Raw genomic sequence first — 19,797 nt, 5'->3', positions numbered from 1 at the left:
GGGCTCGTTCGCGAACGACACATCACTCATTGTGGCAGCTCCGTGTGTATCCCGAAAAATAGTTCATATGCCAAGGTAAAATTTTCATAAATATAACGTTCGTAAACCGAAAAGTTCGTAAGCCAAGGAGTTCGTAAACTGAGGTATCACTGTAAAAGCTTGAAATATATTTCAATGCATCCTATGAGTCTAAAGAATATATTAATTTAATCTTTTAATTTGAATTCCTTAAATGAATGAACTTTTTCCACAATTTTCTAATTTTCTGAGTTTTACCTGTATACTTGAACGTGAAATGAAAAAAAACCCCATACAAATCACAATTAAATGTGGAATTGCAATGATGCTGATTGTTGCTTCTAATTTAACCTTTCAGTGCAAATTAAGACAACTTTGAGCAGAATCATTCTGTTTTGAAGAGTTTAAGTCAAAAAATGGAAAGATTTCACTCTTCTAAGATCGTGAGCATACCTTTTCGGTACATACATAAACATTAATCGCTCATTGTTTGTGGTGGGTGTGATTTAAAGAAGACAAAAGACCCGATGCCTCCAACTACAGCCACACTAGCCAATAAATCAGTTTTGATTAACTTGAATGAAGATAAATCAAAGACCCACTCTATACAATTAAATCTCTTCTGATAATGAAAGGGGGGAAAAAAATCAATCAACTAATCAGATGAGTCATTAGCTTGCGAGGATCCCAACAGTGGATCTTTGTCTGATAGCAGATCAAGACACACTCACACTGTCATGACAATGATGAGTTCTTTATTCATTAATGGAATCACTTTGACCACTTTCATAGATTCTCCATCAAACATGATTGGATAGATGTTGCAATAAAAATTATGTTGCAATATTTTCGCAATAGTACGAAACTAATGCCGAAAAGACAACTTAAAGGTCAATCAACACCATTTTTTTTTGTTTCCTAACTGACCTCAGAAAAAGGTTTATAGCATCTAAAATACCCAAAACACGCAGTATGATATTTTTAGTCAAATGCAAAACACCAATAAAAATGACTTAATGTGTCCCAAAACTACTTCAAAATGACCGGATCGGAAATTGCGAGTTTCAGAAGGTCCCGCCCCCTTGTTTGTGACATCACGCCAGGACGTCTTGCTCTCTCGAATCAAAACAATGGCTTTAGATTCGGAGGAGATGCTTTCTTGTTACTCATCCAGTTATGAATATGATTCAAATAGTTCTGAAGAGGAAAGCATACATGATTAAAGAAGTACTTGCGTATCAATTCGAGCCATCAGGACTCCAATGTAGCGTCCTAGAAAATGCACAAGATGGCGCCCAAGCTCCATTGGAAATTGAAACATTGAATGTATTATTATTATTATTATTATTATTATTATTATTATTATTATTATTATTATTATTATTATTATTAAAATTGTCCCTGGATAAGCTCTAGCACCCCTTGCAACCCTTGGGAGGATAAATGGATCGGAATGGAGAAATTAAAGTGTAAAAACATAAAAGTGTCTTCAAGATATGACATTCTAATTTTGTATTTCTGAATTAAATTGTGGTAATAATTCTATGTTTTTTTTATTACAAATTGCATAAATACTGCTATTATTATTACTAGTGTAACAGGAATTTGGGCCATTTTTCCACTTCACTTTTTTTAGATCACCTGTTAGGGCAATTTCCTATAGCACAGGTGTCAAAGTCAAGGCCCGGGGGCCAAATCCGGCCCGCTACATCATTTTTTTGGGCCCGCGAAAGCAAATCAAACTGATGAAATTCCACGATGCTAGCTAAAATCCTAGCCAAAATTTCATATTTTTGGATATAAACCATAATAACAGTCATTATTCTTGACTTCAGATTTGGAAACTAGATATTCATTAATTTGTTGTACGCTCTATATGTAATATGTGGAGGGGCTTAAACATTCTAATGGCTTCCCCAAATTCATAACGGCCCTCAAGAGGAAACCATAACTACAATGTGGCCCGCGGCAAAGAATGACTTTGACACCACTGTGCTATACGAACACATTTTAAACATCTTTTTATTTCCTTACACATTGTTTTATTTTCTCGGCCTTCCGTTTTATACTTGTACTTCCGGTCATGACATCACATCCTGACGGTCTTTACAAAAGACCTCCCAAACAGCTCTTCTACCTCTTCTCCTGTTAGTTACATTTTGTTCCATCCCAAAGATTAAATAATCTTTTTGTTCTTACTTTTTCGTCCTGCTTCATTAAAAAAATCACCCCATCCACTTATCTTAAAAAAACCAACGTGCAATCACCACTACGTCTTGAATAGATTGGTCCAAAATAAATTCACAGCCAAAAGTGTCTGCGGTTTTAATTGATTTATTTGCAAATGTGACAAATACATCTGCAACGGAACAGCTTAATGTTGGTCCGGTAGAAAATAAAACCACACTGATTTCATACTCTACGTGTTGGATTGTGTCAAGTTAAATTGGGTTCTAGGTTGAATCGAAAGGAACCAGCGGATAATTATGTCTTTACACTCTGAGCAGTCAATCCAGAAAAACATCCACTTCCTGAAGCAAAGCTAAAACAAAAGGCTTAAAAATCTGAAGAGAGAAAAGCATCGGGATCTACATAAGAAAGAATTAGCTTGCTATAAAATGTACAAATTTCCCAAAACTTTAACTTAATATTCACATTCATATATATAAAAACTTAGAAAACATGGTTTCCGTCAAACCAAGTAAAAATAAGCCACATTTTCCGTTACTGCCGAGAGAGATCATATTTAAATTACCATACATTTCAAGGATTATTTATGTCGATATTATTTTCAGCTTTAATAACATCATATTGAGTTTGTTCTTTCTCCAGACTTACTCATTAATACAAACATCACAAGTCAATAAATTAAAATGCTACCTCAGTCCCTGAAAGCCAATACTTTACCATGTTACTGAGTGTGAGGCAGGTTTTTCGGTTTGTGTGTGTTTGTCTCAAAGTGTGTGTGTGTGTGTGTTTTGTAAATACAAGCTGTGTGCAACCCTGCCTATTACTCCAAACTAGGTGATGGGGGGAGTGGTGTAAGGTGGGGTAAGTACCTTTTTTTATTTTTGAGTCCATACAAAAAAATAATTCATTGTAAATATATAATATATATTTATACATATTTGAAGATATTTACAATTATACCCAGAAGTACACGTTATAGTGCAGTTTTTTCTTTCTCTATAGTAATTGGGAGAAACAAGTTAAAAAAAAAGAAAGGTATCAACATTACAAAATAAACAGGAAAGCGGTTTCTACCTGCGTTCTCCTTCTTCCTCGGTTTTGTTAGTCAAAAGCTTTGTTTCTTAGTCCTTTTCCTATGTTTTTACTCCTCTTATTTTTAAGTTCATGTTGGTCTATACATTCATCCAGAAGCAAAACAAAAGTCTTGGAATGCCAGCCACTGGAATGGGGTCACCTCCACTCCACTACAGTACTACAAGTTATAATGTGTGTGAACGTGTGTGTGTGTTTGTATGTTTAGTCTTGTGAGGACCACTAACATTTTATACCAGACGTAGTGAGGACATTTTTGACAAGTGAGGACCTTTGGGCCGGTCCTCACCAGTTTTTCATTGTAAAGGCTTTTAGAGGTTCTATATATGCATCTGTTAAAGTTTCAGAGAGGTCTTCACAAATTTACCCCAAATGATTTTTTGTGTGTATTTTCATTTCAGTTGGATACACACACTTTTTACTCACTGTGTGTGTTTATGTGTGTGTGTGTCCGTGTTTAATGAGAGGAAAAAGTTTTAACCAAATTCACTACAGGGGTGAGGACTTTGAATGTACCCATTCAGAAACCTCAGTCCTGCTGTTATTTCAATTTCAAGTCTGCTTTTTATTGCTTTGTTTTTAAAGAAGTTGAAGTGGGAAATGGGCTGACATTTAAGTGTTCAAATGGAACACTAGTTCTTCTCTAAACTTATCAGCAACGGTGGTCCTCACTCCTTATCTGGAGTTATCCGGACCTCACAAAACTATTGAAACAGGAATGTGTGTGTGTGTGTGTGTGTGTGTGTGTGTGTGTGTGTGTGTGTGTGTGTGTGTGTTCTGTCTCTCCCACACATACCTAATACTTACTAACGCACACATGCTAACACACATGCTAGCACACATGCTAACGCACACGCTAGTATACATGCTAACACAAACACACACACACACACACACACATACAAAAACACAGCTAAAACAATATCTGTTATTATGAACAATGAGCGATAAGAATCCTTGAGAATGTCAGTTTGTCCATTCCAAAAAAAAAAAGCTCATCTTGTGTCACGCCCCAATCCTCTTCTTAAGACAGGAGGCCATGTTGAATATCGTGCATGCAAATGGCAGTGCAACAGTACGGCTGCCCGCATGATCCCAAAAAGGGGTCCATAAGTCAGTGGAATGGTGGACAAAAAAAATGGGGGATGGGGGGAATGGGGGAGCGGTCCAGGAAACTGGAAGAATTTTATTTTCAAGCAGGTGTCTCTGCTGAGTGTGATTTAGGCTTTCCAGTAACGAGTGCAGGCTCATGTTTTGACGTTGCCGTTGATGTGCTGATACTTGGGGAGACACGGCTCATCCGGTAAGGACTCGTGTGAAAAAACGGAGTCATCGCCGGAAGAGCAGGAGCTGCGTGTGTCTGGGAAGATTGGAGAATATTGTTCTGTGGGGGTGCACAGGTCCAGATATTCCTGTATTCAAAAGGAGACAGAGAAGAACAGAGTTCAAATCCATCGGTAAAATTGTCTAGAAACAAAATACAAACTAAAAAAACAAAACAACAACAAAAGAAAAACGAAATTACAAAAAATAGGACAGTTTGTTAGGATGTTCTAGAAAGAGGAGAGGATCAAAGCATCCTTTTCACCAGTGGATAAGGGATGTCATGGTGGAATGTGCACGTCTGCTACAAACATGGTTTTCTATGGAATAGGCCTTGAAGCTACACAAAATATACCTTTTGTAGCTAGCTGTTCAGCTAAACAACTTTTTTTTTACAAATCCATGCATTTACTAACTAGATGGACAACAATTAGCTTATTAGATAGCCATTTTAGCTAGCTGTTGAGCAAAACAACTTTTTAGGAATGTGCAGTTTGATTCCTCTCCGGAATCCTCCTAAAGTATCTCCTGGATGGAATTTTTTATGATAAACACAGAGATATGCGGATACTTGTGGAAAAATAAGGTCAATATAATTACTGCTTAATAAATATAAAATATTGTATTTTCCAGTGTATAAGGCGCACCTAAAAGCCTTCATTTTCTTCAAAAGATGCCTTATACACAGGTGCGACTTATATGTGAAGTAATAATGAGCCACAACAAGTCTCGCAACTCCTGTCAGCAGCCACCGACTCCATTTCTCCCTGTCGCGGCTCGGAATTGAAGCGGATTTATGTGGGACAGAAGATGTGAGACAATCTCTTTTCGTCAATGGATGCAACAGCTGCGTGTTTGATTTCAACATTTAGCTAGTAGTAGACGTGTACATTCCACCATGACGTCCCTGATCCACTCCTGAAAAGGACGCTTTGATAAGAATCAGCTTTCTAGATAGCGATTTTAGCTAGCTGCTGAGCAAAACAACTTTTTTGAAATACATGTGACCTTGAGAGTTTTGAAACGTGCTTATAAATGAAATGTATTATTATTAATATAACTGTATCTATTAGCTAGCTAGCTAGCTTTCTATCAGTTTGAGTTACTTCCGGCATAAGTGAATGCTGGCGCGTGTGGCTGCCGCTACTCACCCACAGAAAAGCTTATCCTGATCTATTCGCGAGCGGATAGCTATCTATTTGATAGCTAATGGATATCTGTTCGCTGGCTAATGGCTATCTGTTCGCTAGCTATTAGCTATCTATTTTTAGCTAGCTAGCTAACTATCTATTTGAGTTACTTCGAGGTTGAATGAATGTTGCCGCGTGTGCCTGCCACTACTCACCAACAGAAAAGCTTATCCTGTGACTGTAAAGTGACCTTGAGAGTTTTGAAAGGCGCTTATAAATGAAATGTATTATTATTGTTATTATTATTATTACAGTGAGACCTCAACTTACAAACACCTCAACTTACAAACTTTTTGTCTTACAAACGTCAAATGTATGAAAATTAAACCTTATAATAAGCACTATTTTCATAATACACACCCACCACGGCTGGCGGAGTGATCTTCGGCGGAAGCACACGACCGAACAGCACCAGAGGTGAAGTTACCAACAGTCCTTATGGAAGGTGACTCTCCTTCCATAAACCATCAACGACCATCAAAAAGGTAAATAAAACTTTAGTTTACAGCACAGTTTATTTCTTTAATTACAGTCCTCATGTAATGCGCCTCTCTTTCCAAACAGCAATTCCCTTTGACCTTCGACCTCCAACGCCCTTCCATCAAGCCATAAATGACCATCACAAATGTAAATAAAGTGACACTTTATGATACAATGCAGTGTATTTCTTTCATTACAATACAATTGCACATTTATTATACATAGAATAAGGAATGTTGTGTGTAGTTTTAAGGCGTATTTAGTTGAAAAGTATATTTTATGGAAACCCGGGAACAGATTATTCCCATTTTAATGCTTTCCTATGGGAATTTTTATTTCGAGATACACACTTTTTGCCTTACACACTCTGTCCGGGAACCAATTAAGTTCGTAAGTTGAGGTCTCACTGTATTATTATTATTATTATTATTATTATTATTATTATTATTATTATTATTATTATTATTATTATTTCCGAGTGAATGTGCATAGATACGGGTTGGGCTGTTAGACTTTACCAAATTTAAGAACCACTGCCTTAGTGCAACATGACAATTGCACTTTCTACTGTTCAATATGTTTTCAAAACCTACTGCAAATATAAAGCACAGTACCCAAAAGTGATGCCATATTGTATTCATGTTGTCCACGTTTATATGAGCACATATATGCATCGATGTAAACGGTTAAAATCATCTCAACAAAATATGAGAGAGATACCAAGGATTTGTTGGAAAAGATCTAGTTGTGAACAGCATCTGTTCTCCGTTCTTTGTTTCAGCCTCATTTTTGATGACCTTTTCTGGGTCTGCTTATGAGAGAGACGGCATATTGCGGTTTTCTAGAAAAGAGCACTGGCTTGCATGTGCTCCGCTGAAAAGGAGAAGGCTCACATTCCAAAAGACCTTAACATCTGCCAATGGTTTAGGGCAGGGAAGATTGGGTGTGGGAGGGTTTATTGCATTTCAAAAGTTCAAAATGAAAGTTGGGCTCTTTTGGCTTCAATTCATGGAGTTTCAGAGCAGGGATTAGTTTTGACAGCTTTCCATCTCCTCTGCTCGGATTGCTGATACCACAGAACGCAGAGAAGAGAAAGGGCTTCACTGTGAGGAGCTTGGTCGTAACCATCAGTCACATTTATGGGGCCTTGGTGGCCTGGATCAAATATTTTTTTTAACTCTGTGTGTGTGTGTGTGTGTGTGCGTGTGTGTTGGTTGTCACAACTAATATTTTGTAGTCTGAACCTGCGTGGTGCTCTCAAGGCTTTCAGAAACATTCATATGAACTTTACATGCACTGGTGGTTTTGCATGGTTTGAATTGGATCAAAACTCATGTTACGCTTTGTAGGAATGTATCATATGACAGTATTCCATTTTATTTTGACAAAAATTTCAACTCCCGTTTGCCAGGAAGCCATGAACATGAGCTCAGTACGCTTTTCAAACCACCCTGAATTCCTCTAAGAACGTTGCGGAAGACCACTGATGCTGAACTAACCTCATTGGTGCTGAGGGTGAGAATGCGATCCAGATCCTCGACGAGCTGCTTGAAGGTTGGTCTATGGGATGAGATGGCGTGCCAGCAGTCTTTCATCATCATATAGCTGAAAGACACAAAGTCAAAGTTGGTGTATTCATTGAAGCATATGATCATTCAGCTTTCCTTTCCTACCTATTTCTCTCAGTTTCAAAATTCACAGCTGAAAATAATGTATGGGACTTGAACCCTCCGTACAAACATCGAGGAAAAGGTTTCTTCAGCCGTCATCTGTACTTCTTTGAAGGTGTCGGACGTTTCACTTCTCATGCGAAGAGCTTCGTCAGCGAACTAAAGTTGTGCTGGTAACTCTGGCCCTATATAAATCCCTAATGGCTTTTGCGCCCAACTCTGATGTTGGGGGAGTAATAGACTACTCCTTGAACCCAATCGGATTACCTCATTTGTCCTATCTGATTACCATCTAATGTACCATACCTGGCTCTGATTGCCACATTCGCCCTGGTATCACCTCATTAGCATGACTAAGCCTATGTGGTAATGACCCAAGAAGTCTGTTTTAAGCATGGTCTAAAATTAAACCATTGCGATGTAGTGAAAGGTTTTGCTGTTTTACAAAAATTGCTTCATTTACTCCTGTTTCGAACCATCTATTTTCTTTTTTTTTTAGATTTTAACCTCACTGTCATCAAACCGTTCGTACAGTAAAAAGGGTGCCCAAAGGTCCCTTCCACTGCATTTTGCTTTCCAGCTACCTTTACAAAACAGTGCCATTGTCGTCATAGCGGAAAACAGACACTCCCAGAGTCAGCTATATGAGTGACAGAGGACATTGATAGTCCAAACCGAGGAGACAGACTCTGCCCTAAGTCATGGATCTAATGGGCCACCATCAAAGTGGGCCAATGTACTAGTGTCTAATGGAACTTGTCTCTTACAGCTCATTTGTGCAGTTGCCAGGCTTGTCCATGCGATGGCCCTCTTTGAGCAGCTTGAAGAGCTCTTCCACGGGGATGCCAGGGTATGGGGAGCCCCCTAGGGTGAAGATCTCCCACATAAGCACCCCAAATGACCACCTGTAAAGGGAGAACAGTAAGCAACAGTGGGTTTTGGACTATGCGGACGGATGTTGGAACAATGTGGAAGAACTTGCAAGGGATTTTCCATTCTTATGAAATACGAATGTTATTCTAGAATCAGGTAAGTCTAGAATCAGTTTTATTCATGCAGTTGGGGTTTCCCTTCACAGGGCTATTCTGACTGTGAAAACCATATAAATGTATATACATGATTCAAAAGAAATATGCTTGAAAGTGACAAAAATGTCACCAAATATTAAATCTTGATGTTTTGTTCCAATTCACTCTGGTTCGCATGTTTCTAGTGTCAATACCGTCCTTCATCTTGTGACACCGACCGTCTCTCACTGCCACTCCGGTGCCCTGATCTGAACAATGCCTTTTGTGCCTGGTAGTGCAAATTACATAGGCTTGCATTGTCGAGTCCCTCCACACCAAAACAAACGTCAGAGAAATGAGGAAAGGGGGCAACAGATCTTTCGATTAACTATGAACAACTTCCCTGTTGTAAAATTTCCAGAATTCCCCAATTCCATTGTTGATGTGGGTCAAGTTTAGAAAGACTGGACCCACATAGGATAGGTCTTTTAATGCTACACCATAACACAAGTTGTGTGCCCACAATCACAGTATTTGAAAAGATGCTCGAGGGATCAAACAAGCAACAGACAAGCAGGGCTGCTGATATATCAGTTCCTTCCATCTGTTTACACAAGTCGCACTAGCTTCGTGCTGGTCTCTCTTGTTGACACACTCGTCTCTCCTTTCTGGACTACTTTGTAAATACTTCTCAACACTATTTCACCTTGTTTCCTCCGTGCGTCCGAATCCACGTGCACCCAGCCTTGACGCAATAAACAAGACTTTTTAGACTTTTTTCTGCAGGGGTCACCCTCCATCTAATTAATCTAAGAAATCAAATGAATCATGATTATGATTAATTAAACATTATGTGCCTCCACCAGTGACAGTGATAGCAATTGTCAGAATATGCTCTTCCACCAGCATCACAAATCATTTTTCAGTGTAATTTTATTGTCAGTGTCTTTTATGTTGTGTCATGTTGTTATTTTGTTTTTATTATTTTGACTTCAAGATGGCGCCGCATGAGTGGCTGCCTTTACACCAGCTCCTGAATTTAGTTTTTCCATTTCTTCCTTTCCTTTCCTCTTGGATTGGATTAGATTATCTTTTTTTTAGCCTCACAGTGGAGACATTCACATTCACAGCAGCAAAGTGATGAAAAGAAGAGGAAAGAAAGTAGATAAATCAAAATACAGGAGCTGTATGAAAGGCTGTAAAGCAGCGAGAGTGGCTGCCTTTACAGCCTTTCATAATTTTACTGCTGTGAAATCTAAATTTCTTCACCGGCGACACTAATAAAGGCTAAACCCATCCAATCCAATGCTGTATACCACAGGTGTCAAAGTCAAGGCCCGGGGGCCAAATCTGGCCCGCCACATCATTTCATTCGGCCCGCGAAAGCAAATCCAACTTGTGAAATTCCATGATGCTTGTTAAAGTCTGAATCAAAATGTCAAGCTGTCCCATGTAAATCACAATAACAGCCATTATTTTCTACTTTAAATTTGAAAACTAGTTATTCATGAATTTGTTGTGTGCTCTTTATGTAATATGTGGAGGGGATTCATAATTCATAACAGTCCCCGAGAGGAAAACGTAACTACAATGTGGCCGGTGGCAAAAAATGACTTTGACACCCTTGCTGTATACTTTTTTGGGGGGCGGCAGGGGGTGAGATTCCACTGATGTAAAATTATGTGTTGGCTTTTTCGCCAGTTGGAAATTTTATGACGTCAAAAAGGGTAAAATGAATGTACAAAGTAGATTGGAGAAAGAAAGGTTCAGGAGCCTAAATTTACGAAATTTGGTCTTTATCTGATTCAATCTCCCCCTTGGTAAAAGAATGTGACCATGATGGCAGTGAACTGCACCATTCTGCCTTAACAAAGGACGACTTCCATTGTAATTCATTTAATCTGATGTCATTTGGGGATTGCCTGTGCACTCTGTTGGTTTTGAGGTAAACAGCACCCCTCCCCCGCCACATACACAATCCCACTTCACAAACAGCCTTCTCGCTTTCATAATCTGATTTGATGGACCAATCACTAAAAGTGAGTGATGAAATATAATTAGCTGTGAGCAAACAAAGGACTGCCTGCACCTCCATCCACTCTTTTTGTTATGACGGATTGGTGCCGCTCTGCGGAACATGAATGGCATCATGTGTCCATGCAGATATTATTTACAGTGTGTGTGAGTGTGTGTGTGTGTGTGTGTGTGTGTGTGCGCATGGACAGATGAACCTACATAAACACTTCCAGATGTGGATTGAAAAAGAGGTCATTTCATTTCAAAAGCTAACTGGAACAGCCCGAGACTGCTACTGGTGCATATCTCAAAGACACATGAACGCATGTGGATGCAAAAATCTCTTTTTTTACTTGAGGTTAGCTTGCAAGGCATTTACCTAATTGCCACATACACCCTTCTGCCGCCTGCGTCTGGAGCCGAAACTTCAAACGACGCTGTCAGATCGTATACGACTCAAACACCAAAAAGGAGTAATGCTCTCTCTTTGTTCTCTTTTTAGAATGAGTGTTCTTGAACTTTAAAAAAAGGAGTTGGGGGGGGGGGGGGTGGAAGGGAAGAGTGTCCGGTCAGCAATTCACATGCCAGATGAATGAAAATAAGAATGGCGGGGGTGAATATGGTGGGAGGAATTATTTTGAACATCTTCAAAACGATGAGCCGCATGTTCAAAGGGCTGCGAGCAGCAAGAGGACCGGGTTGGTTGTTGGGCTGCAGCTTTGTCGCACATAGACGAGTGTGGGGGGGCCCAAAAAGAGAGGGGGGGGGGCTTCTGAGTTGAGACGGAGAAGCAACATGTGAATCATTGAGCGAGTAGGTACTGGTTGGTGGGTTCTGGGCTCCTTCCAGGGCCCTTTGAAGCTGCTCAGATTAGTAACACAGCATTGGCTACAAGTCTAGCGTGAAATCCTCACTTTTGCCACAAACCGGCCAGCTTTAGACCCCCTATAGGCAAGCAATCACTCCACCCACTAAACACCTCAAACTAGTCTCAATCTATGATAACCTCGCAGCACCACAAGACATTGTGTGGACAACTGTGAAAGGGACGGGTGGCATGAATATTATTTTTGACACAGGGTGGTAGGGTACATTTTATGGTGAGTAGTTACTTACACGTCACTCTGGTGAGTGTAGACCCGATCAAAAAGTGCTTCGGGAGCCATCCACTTTACAGGAAGGCGACCCTGTAGACAGACAAAAGTGAAGAGTCAAACAAAGCGGTCAATCCACTTTCATTTGTAGCCTGATTAGCATTTTTGATGTCTTTCAGAGATTGTTAATCATAGCAAAGCGGGACGATGAGTGCCTTGGAAGAGTCATCCCTGAAGGAACATTTAGTGTTCAAGCAAGAGAGCTGAGGAATAATGTGCACTATATCTCTTTGTGCTATTAAAGTACTGACTGGAAGGCAACACTATCCAGTCGGCCCCGATCGATAGGTGTTTGATGGCTTAGTTAAGTGAACACTTGAATGAGTCTTTGCGAAAACGGATATAATGAACCATCATTGATCACAGAGATTTCATTCCAGACCCTTCCGAAACAGATGAAAATTCACATTGTATATAAAAAAAGCCCTAATATAGATGACCACCATTAACTCATTCACTGCATGTGCAAAATGTGTCCACTACAGTGCCAGGGTTTTTGTCATTGCCACTCAAATTCCAGGACCCACAGAATATTGAGTTTTAGGATGACATAAACATTCAATGCAGCGTAAGAAATCTTAGGCTATCTTCTTTCATCAGAAAAAAAAGATTTAATTCCTAAATTATGTGGGTCTGGAGTTATGTGAGCTTGAAATGGGGGTGGCTGTCCAAAATGCAATGCAATATATACATATTGGTTTATACAGTGAGACCTCAACTTACAAACACCTTATCTTACAATCTTTTGGTCTTACAAACGTCAAATTTATCAAAATTAAACCTTATAATAAGCACTATTTTCATAATACACACCCACCACGGCTGGCGGAGTGATCTTCGGCGGAAGCACACGACCGAACAGCATCAGAGGTTAAGTTACCAACAGTCCTTATGGAAAGTGACTCTCCTTCCATAAGCCATCAACAACCATCAAAAAGGTAAATAAAACTTTATTTTACGGCACAGTTTATTTCTTTTTTTTTAAATTACAGTCCTCATGTAATGCGCCTCTCTTTCCAAACAGCAATTCCCTTTGACCTTCGACCTCCAACACCATTCTATCGAGCCATCAATGACCATTACAAATGTAAATAAAGTGACTATGATACAATGCAATGTATTTCTTTCATTACAATACAATAGTACATTTATTATACATAGAATAAGGTATGTTGTGTGTAGTTTTAAGGCTTATTTAGTTGAAAAGTATATTTTATGGAAACCCAGGAACGGATTATTCCCATTTTAATGGTTTCCAATGGGATTTTTTTTTAGATACACACTTTTCGCCTTACAAACTCTGTCTGGCAACCAATTAGGTTCGTAAGTTGAGGTCTCACTGTATAGCGCTTTAACAACAGCTGAAACTGGAACAAAGTGCTAACATGGAAAAAGGGGAACTTCTGCCCCCTTTGTGGAAAGGAAAATAAATGCCTGAGACCATGGCCAGCTGTTTATCAGCACCCAAACAAGAAAAAACAAAACCTGAACAAATTTGGGAATGGCGCGCTACATCATATTTTAAATTCCCGTATACATTCCTGAATGGCAGTGAATGATTTAAACACATATATTATTAAAACCCACTTGAACGACCGTATTTTCTTATGTATAAGGCACACCCTCAATGAATGGTGTATTTTCAAAAAAATTCCACATATGTATAAGGTGCACCAGACTATAAAGTCTGGTGCAATGAATAAAAAAAATCCAAATATAGTATTCAAATATATAAGTTTTGCATAATAGTTCATCCTGCCTACTGTATTCAATTTACTATCCTGTGTACTGTATCCAATTTAGGACAGATGTCAGGTATTTGAACACCGACAATACACTGTAATCCATTTGAACACAGCTCTATCCAAATGTCACATATAAGTGATCACCAACATTGTCACAGCTGCCATTGCAACAATCATCATCATTACTCTCAACATCACTCCATACTGTTGTTGTTGTTGATAGCTTGTTCTCAGCATGATCGTGCATGGGATGAAAAGGCAAGCATGCATACGAAATGAGGGCATGCGGACCGGGCTGCTCTGCGGTGGGAAAGAAAGACACCACCGGGCTGCTATGGAGTTGTCAATTACGTTTAAACTGCTCCCCCTCTCACCGTGTCTCTCTTTTTGGCTAATTGTATAAGTGCCTATGAAACTAAAGTAGGAAAGAGGGATAAACAAGACGCTCCACAGAATCCCGACATTCATAGGCTGCCTGGGAACCTGCAGCTTCTGCCAAGACTCAAATGCAAGAATAGAGCGTAAAAGAAAGATGAGCGATGAGAACGAATGTGAAGGAAGGGTAAATAACAGTTTTTAAGTCCTCAAGATGAGGTCGTCTCCCAAAAAGGGACGATGCCACGTGTGCAACACGCAGGTCGATGACTCACATTGGTTGTCTTTTTATAGTAGTCGATGTTATGGACATCACGGGCCAAACCGAAGTCAGCGATCTTCATGACGTTGCTTTCTGTGACCAGGACATTCCTGGCTGCCAGGTCTCTGTGTATACACTGGGATGGAGAGAGTGAGAAATGCACGGACGGGTAGGGGTGGGGAAAAGGGTTGGGGGGGGGGGGTCACAAAGAGGAAAAAATGAGAGAATGGAAAGAATTAGACATTTACGGCACTTTCCAAATAAGGGAACTCTGAAATTCCTGGACACAGGTCGCATTGCCCTGAATAGCATCACAGGGCAAAATCTGCAATTCTATGAAAAGGTCGGAAAAGTGTGGATTACTCCTTTGCCACATGATCAGACACAGATCTGTAGGTCACGCATGTGCAAGAATGTGTGTGTGTGTGTGTGTGTGTGTGTGTGTGTGTGTGTGTGTGTGTATGCGTGTGTGTGTGTGTGTGTGTGTGTGTGTGTGTGTGTGTGTGTGTGTGTGTGTGTGTGTGTGTGTGTGTGTGTGTGTGTGTCACATTCCAACAGTGAGCGAGAGCTAGAGGCTGTCTTTGGACAACATGGCTGCGCTACTATTGTGGAAAAAAAATACAATTCTTCCACACAGAGGGGCCTTTGTCATGTCACAATGAAGAGATTGGCCACGGGGGTGACATCAATGTTTTTTAAAAGATAAACCCCCCACTGTGACTCACAAATGATGGCAACAGTAAAAAAAAATACAACACAATAGCTGTACCCCCTCCCCAAAATTCTATTCTTTGTAGCCAGTAGGTGGTCTTTTGCATGCGAAGCACATCATACCTTTTGGGATGCAAGATACTCCATGCCCCGTGCCACTTGATAAGTGCAAGACACCAGATCTTTGAAAGTCAGCTGTTCATCAGAAACACGGGCAATGTCGTAGGAATACTCCATTCCAGGGGGTCGGCGTGCTCTCAGGTACTCCCTAAGATTGCCTTTGGAGGCGTACTCCACGATCACATACAAGGGGCCTGCATTGGGGGAAAGGTGGCATTTACTTGTTGAATGTAGTTGAACAATCTTGAAAGAAAGTCAGTGCACTAAGACACGAACACATATGTTGTTTGCCTTTGCTTATAATAATAATAATAATAATAATAATAATAATAATAATATAATAATAATAATAATAATAATAATAATAATAATAATAATAATAATAATAATAATAATAATAATAATAATACATTTCATTTATAAGCACCTTTCAAAACTCTCAAGGTCACTTTACAGTTACAGGATATGTTCTTCTGTGGGTGAACAGCGGCAGCGGTAACTCAAATAGATAAAAAAGCAAGCTAACTAATAGACAGCTAATATATAGCTAATAGTTAGCTAGCCATATAGCTATATAGCCAATAGCTAGATAGCAAATAGATATTTAATTAAAAATAGATATTTTATCTAGCTATCCAGCTAGCTAGCTAGATAGCTAGATAAATAAAAGAAGTGAATATTGACTTTTGTTATAATTATATGTAGCGCTACCTAGCAAAAGTGATTTCTCAGGTGTTATTGTACAGTCATACGAGATCACAACGAATCTATAGATAGTAAATAGCTAGCTAGCTAGCTGGATAGCTAGATAAATAAAAGAAGTGAAGATTGACTTTTGTTATAATTATATGTTGCGCTACCTAGCAAAATTTATTTCTCAGGCATTGTTGTGCAATCATACGATATCACAACAAATCTATAGATAGCAAATAGCTAGCTAGCTTGCTAACTAGATGGATAGCTAGATACATAAAAAGAAGTGAAGAATAACTTTTGTTATAATTATATGTAGTGCGACCGAGCAAAAGTAATTTCTCAGGCATTATTGTGCAATAATGCAATATCACAACAAATGTATTTACTGTCAATAAAGCAATTTTACCAAAATAGTCTTATTGAATGCTTACCATCTTGTGTGCAGGCCCCCAATAGATTGATGATGTTCTTATGTTTACCGATCATCTTCATCATTTCCATCTCTGACACCAGGTCAGACAGGTCCTTTTCGGTGGCGTCATCTGAAAGCAGAAAAAGAATGATCGAAAGGTGCACCGGGGAAAACAAACACGCCTACGCCTTGACTTCCTTTTAACCCTTGACTCATTGTTAGCCAGTCAGACAGCACCTTGTTTCGTGGTGTGCTTTGATTAAACGCAGCTGACAGACAATGTGAGCTACAGTTACAACGGGGAGAAGTGGGGGTGTCCTCATACAGACTACAGGAGCACCTTTGCGGTGCCAGGAGGAAGCGAAAAGAATGACTTAAAGGACAACCGACGTCACTTTTTTGTTTCCTAACTAACATCAGAAAAACGTTTTATAGCATCTAAAATACCCAAAACACGCAGTAATAATAATAATAATAATAATAATAATAATAATAATAATAATAATAATAATAATAATAATATAGATAGAAAGTTAGCTAGCTATCTAATAGATCACGAACAGATAGATAGCTAGCTAGTTAGATAGCGAATAGATAGAAAATTGCTATCTATTAGCTACCCATTTGATATCTATTAGCTATATACCTAGCTGGCTATCTATTTGCTATCTAACTAGCTATCTGGCTACCTGGCTAGCTATATATTTGCTATCTAACTAGCTATCTGGCTACCTAGCTAGCTATCTATTTGCTATCTAACTAGCTAGCTGGCTACCTAGCAAGCTATCCATTTGCTATATATTACGCTATCTGTCTAGCTAGTTGGCTACCAAGCTAGCTATCTATTTGGCATTAAACAACGTAGCTGGCTACCTAGCTAGCTATCTATTTGCTATCTATTCACTATCTAACTAGCTAGCTGGCTACCTAGCTAGCTATCTATTTGCTATCTAACTAGCTAGCTATCATTTTACTTTCACACCGACTCGCCTATATCACATATAAAATGTGCTCAAGTTGCCGACTTAGAGTGAAGTGGCGTACTCGGCATCCTTATAGTCAGATTTTGGGTCCAAGTCAGCTATTTATGGTTAGAACGCAAATACCTGCAAGAACTACTCACCTTTCAGCATCTTGACAGCAACAGTTAAGGCCTCTTTGGGTTTGTCTTTATCAATGCCGAGAGCTTCTGCCATAACAACTTGGCCGAAGCAGCCCTCTCCGAGTGGTTTTCCCAGAGTCAACCTGTAGAAGCACACAATAAAACCATAGACGCAGCTGAAATAAAAACAGATTTACGTGCCAATTCAGTCCTACTAAAAAAAAAATTGCTTGTGCGTGCGAGTAAAAGAGGCCAGCAGTCACGCTTGCTTTATCCTTACATTCCTTTTTTCCCCCTATTAGCTCTAGTTTTGATCAGATAATGTGTGAGTTAGTGCTTGATTGGCACGGTGACTGCTTAACTCATTCACTGACATTCCCGAATGTATTCAGGATTTGAAAATATGATCTAGAGCGCCATTCCCAAATTTGTTCGGGTTTTGTTTTTTCTAGTTTGGGTGCCGATAAAGCGCTGGCCATGGCCTCTGGCAATGTTTTTTTCCCCTTTCACAATGGGGGGAGGATTTCCCTTTTTTTGTATGTTAGCGCTTTGTTCCAGCTTCAACTGTTATTAAAGTGCTATACCCCAATATGTATGTATTGCACTGTATTTTGGACAGCCACCCTCATTTCAAGCTCATATAACTCCAGACCCATATAATTTAGGAATTAACTCTTTTTATATGAGGAAAGAAGAGAGTCTAAGGTTTTTTACGCTGCATTGAATAATAATAATAATAATACGACGAAGGCGGAAGTAGTCGCCGAAACATGTCAGGTATTTGAACACCTACAATACACTGTCTGTAAGGAAGGAATCTGCTTAACATTAATAATAATAATAATAATAATAATAATAATAATAATAATAATAATAATAATAATAATAATAATACATTTCACTTTACAGTCACAGGATAAGTCTTTTTTGTAGGTGAGCAACGGCAGCCACACGTGCCAGCGTTCACTGAACCCGGAATAACGCAAATACATAGCTTTTCTACTTTCATTTCTTTCATAACTTTGCTGCTGTGAAATGTAAATTTCTCCACTGCGAGACTAATAAAGGCAAATCCAATCCAATCCAAAAAGCTAGCTAGCTAGCTGATAGCTATCCAGATAGCGAGCGAGCTAATCAATAGCTAGCCAGCTCTAATAGCTAGCAAGCTACATCGCCAGCCAGCTAGCTAGATAGCTAATAGACCGCAAATAGAAAATATATACAGTATTCTCAAAACCAAGCGTGTGAAAATCATATTTATTGCGGGCCATTAGTTGATTATGACATAAAATGTTTATGTAGTCCTAAAACTCAATATTCTGTGGGTCCTGGAATTCAAGTGACAATGACAAAAACCCTGTGATGAAGGCACTCCCTTCCAAACTGTTTATCATTCTTTGGAACGGGCCAATATATATCCTTATTTGTGGCATTCCTCAAGCTCTCTCAGTCCAAACATATTGACTGGTGATGGGTGGGCCCATGCCAAGGTGCTGCCACACCGGCAGACCTCAATTAGAGTTCCACATGGAAACGTAATTACCTTTGTTTCATATGCAATATTGTAAATGTAAACGATATCACAATGAAGTATTGTTCACACATGCAAGCTTTTATTTGGAAATGTGTGGGTGGCAAAAAAACAAGGGAAAGAGATTCACCGACACTGTAGTTTGGGTTGCTCGACTCTTTGTTTTTGTTTATTTTTAATCTTTTGATTGGCAAGTGTCGCCCCCACCAAGTACTTTCCGCATCTTGGTTATGTAAACGAACAGTGCAGGCCAAGAAAGGTCCGGGACCTGATGCCAGCAGCCTGCCACAGTAACACAATCCCCTATCTGTCTCCACTTGATCACCACACTCAATGGCGACCATTCTGTCCATACAGCCACACATAATTGATGTTATTTTTTCCCCCCTCCGCACAAGCCGCAGATGTTTGTATTCCTTAGCATTCTGCAATTCCAACATGATCCCTCAGGCTTTGGGTGACAAGAGCAGTATAAAGGCCGATACAGACATACGCGGACATTGATTCAACGTGAACAAAGTGTCTTTTTTTGTCTGTATATTCTAATAAAACATAAAGACAAATGAGGGTTTTAGTTTACAGGCCTGTTATTTTTTTTAATTGAGGTTACAATATACAGTGATACCTCGATTTACGAACCCCTTATTAAATGATTAAATGAAGTAAAGCAATTTAATCTTAGCGGGTAATAAATGTGATTTGG

The 19,797-nt window shown here is 39.3% G+C and overlaps 1 protein-coding gene across 6 annotated transcripts in view; it reads right to left on the bottom strand.

The window, feature by feature from the left end:
- Nucleotides 1-2,048: 2,048 nt before the first annotated feature.
- fgfr2 (fibroblast growth factor receptor 2) overlaps nucleotides 2,049-19,797 on the bottom strand; it is a 46,346-nt gene continuing 28,597 nt past the window's right edge. For 4 of the 6 annotated variants that reach the window (XM_089012809.1, XM_089012810.1, XM_089012811.1 and 1 more), the window contains 8 exons: nucleotides 17,585-17,706; nucleotides 16,481-16,591; nucleotides 15,357-15,547; nucleotides 14,536-14,658; nucleotides 12,103-12,173; nucleotides 8,731-8,868; nucleotides 7,793-7,898; nucleotides 2,049-4,712 (listed from right to left, as the gene is read on the bottom strand). In XM_089012809.1, the coding sequence (XP_088868935.1) occupies nucleotides 4,548-4,712; nucleotides 7,793-7,898; nucleotides 8,731-8,868; nucleotides 12,103-12,173; nucleotides 14,536-14,658; nucleotides 15,357-15,547; nucleotides 16,481-16,591; nucleotides 17,585-17,706 (1,027 nt within the window). In that variant the 3' untranslated portion in view covers nucleotides 2,049-4,547. The remainder of the gene's footprint in view (nucleotides 4,713-7,792; nucleotides 7,899-8,730; nucleotides 8,869-12,102; nucleotides 12,174-14,535; nucleotides 14,659-15,356; nucleotides 15,548-16,480; nucleotides 16,592-17,584; nucleotides 17,707-19,797) is intronic. The other 2 variants (XM_089012808.1, XM_089012807.1) reach the window with 1 other exon arrangement.

The sequence above is a fragment of the Hippocampus bargibanti genome, linkage group LG13 (assembly GCF_051943395.1).
Source record: "Hippocampus bargibanti isolate YZ-2025 linkage group LG13, ASM5194339v1, whole genome shotgun sequence".
In the NCBI taxonomy this organism is placed as follows: Eukaryota; Metazoa; Chordata; class Actinopteri; order Syngnathiformes; family Syngnathidae; genus Hippocampus; species Hippocampus bargibanti.
Note: the sequence above shows the minus strand (reverse complement) of the source record. Positions and strands in the feature narration are given on the sequence as shown.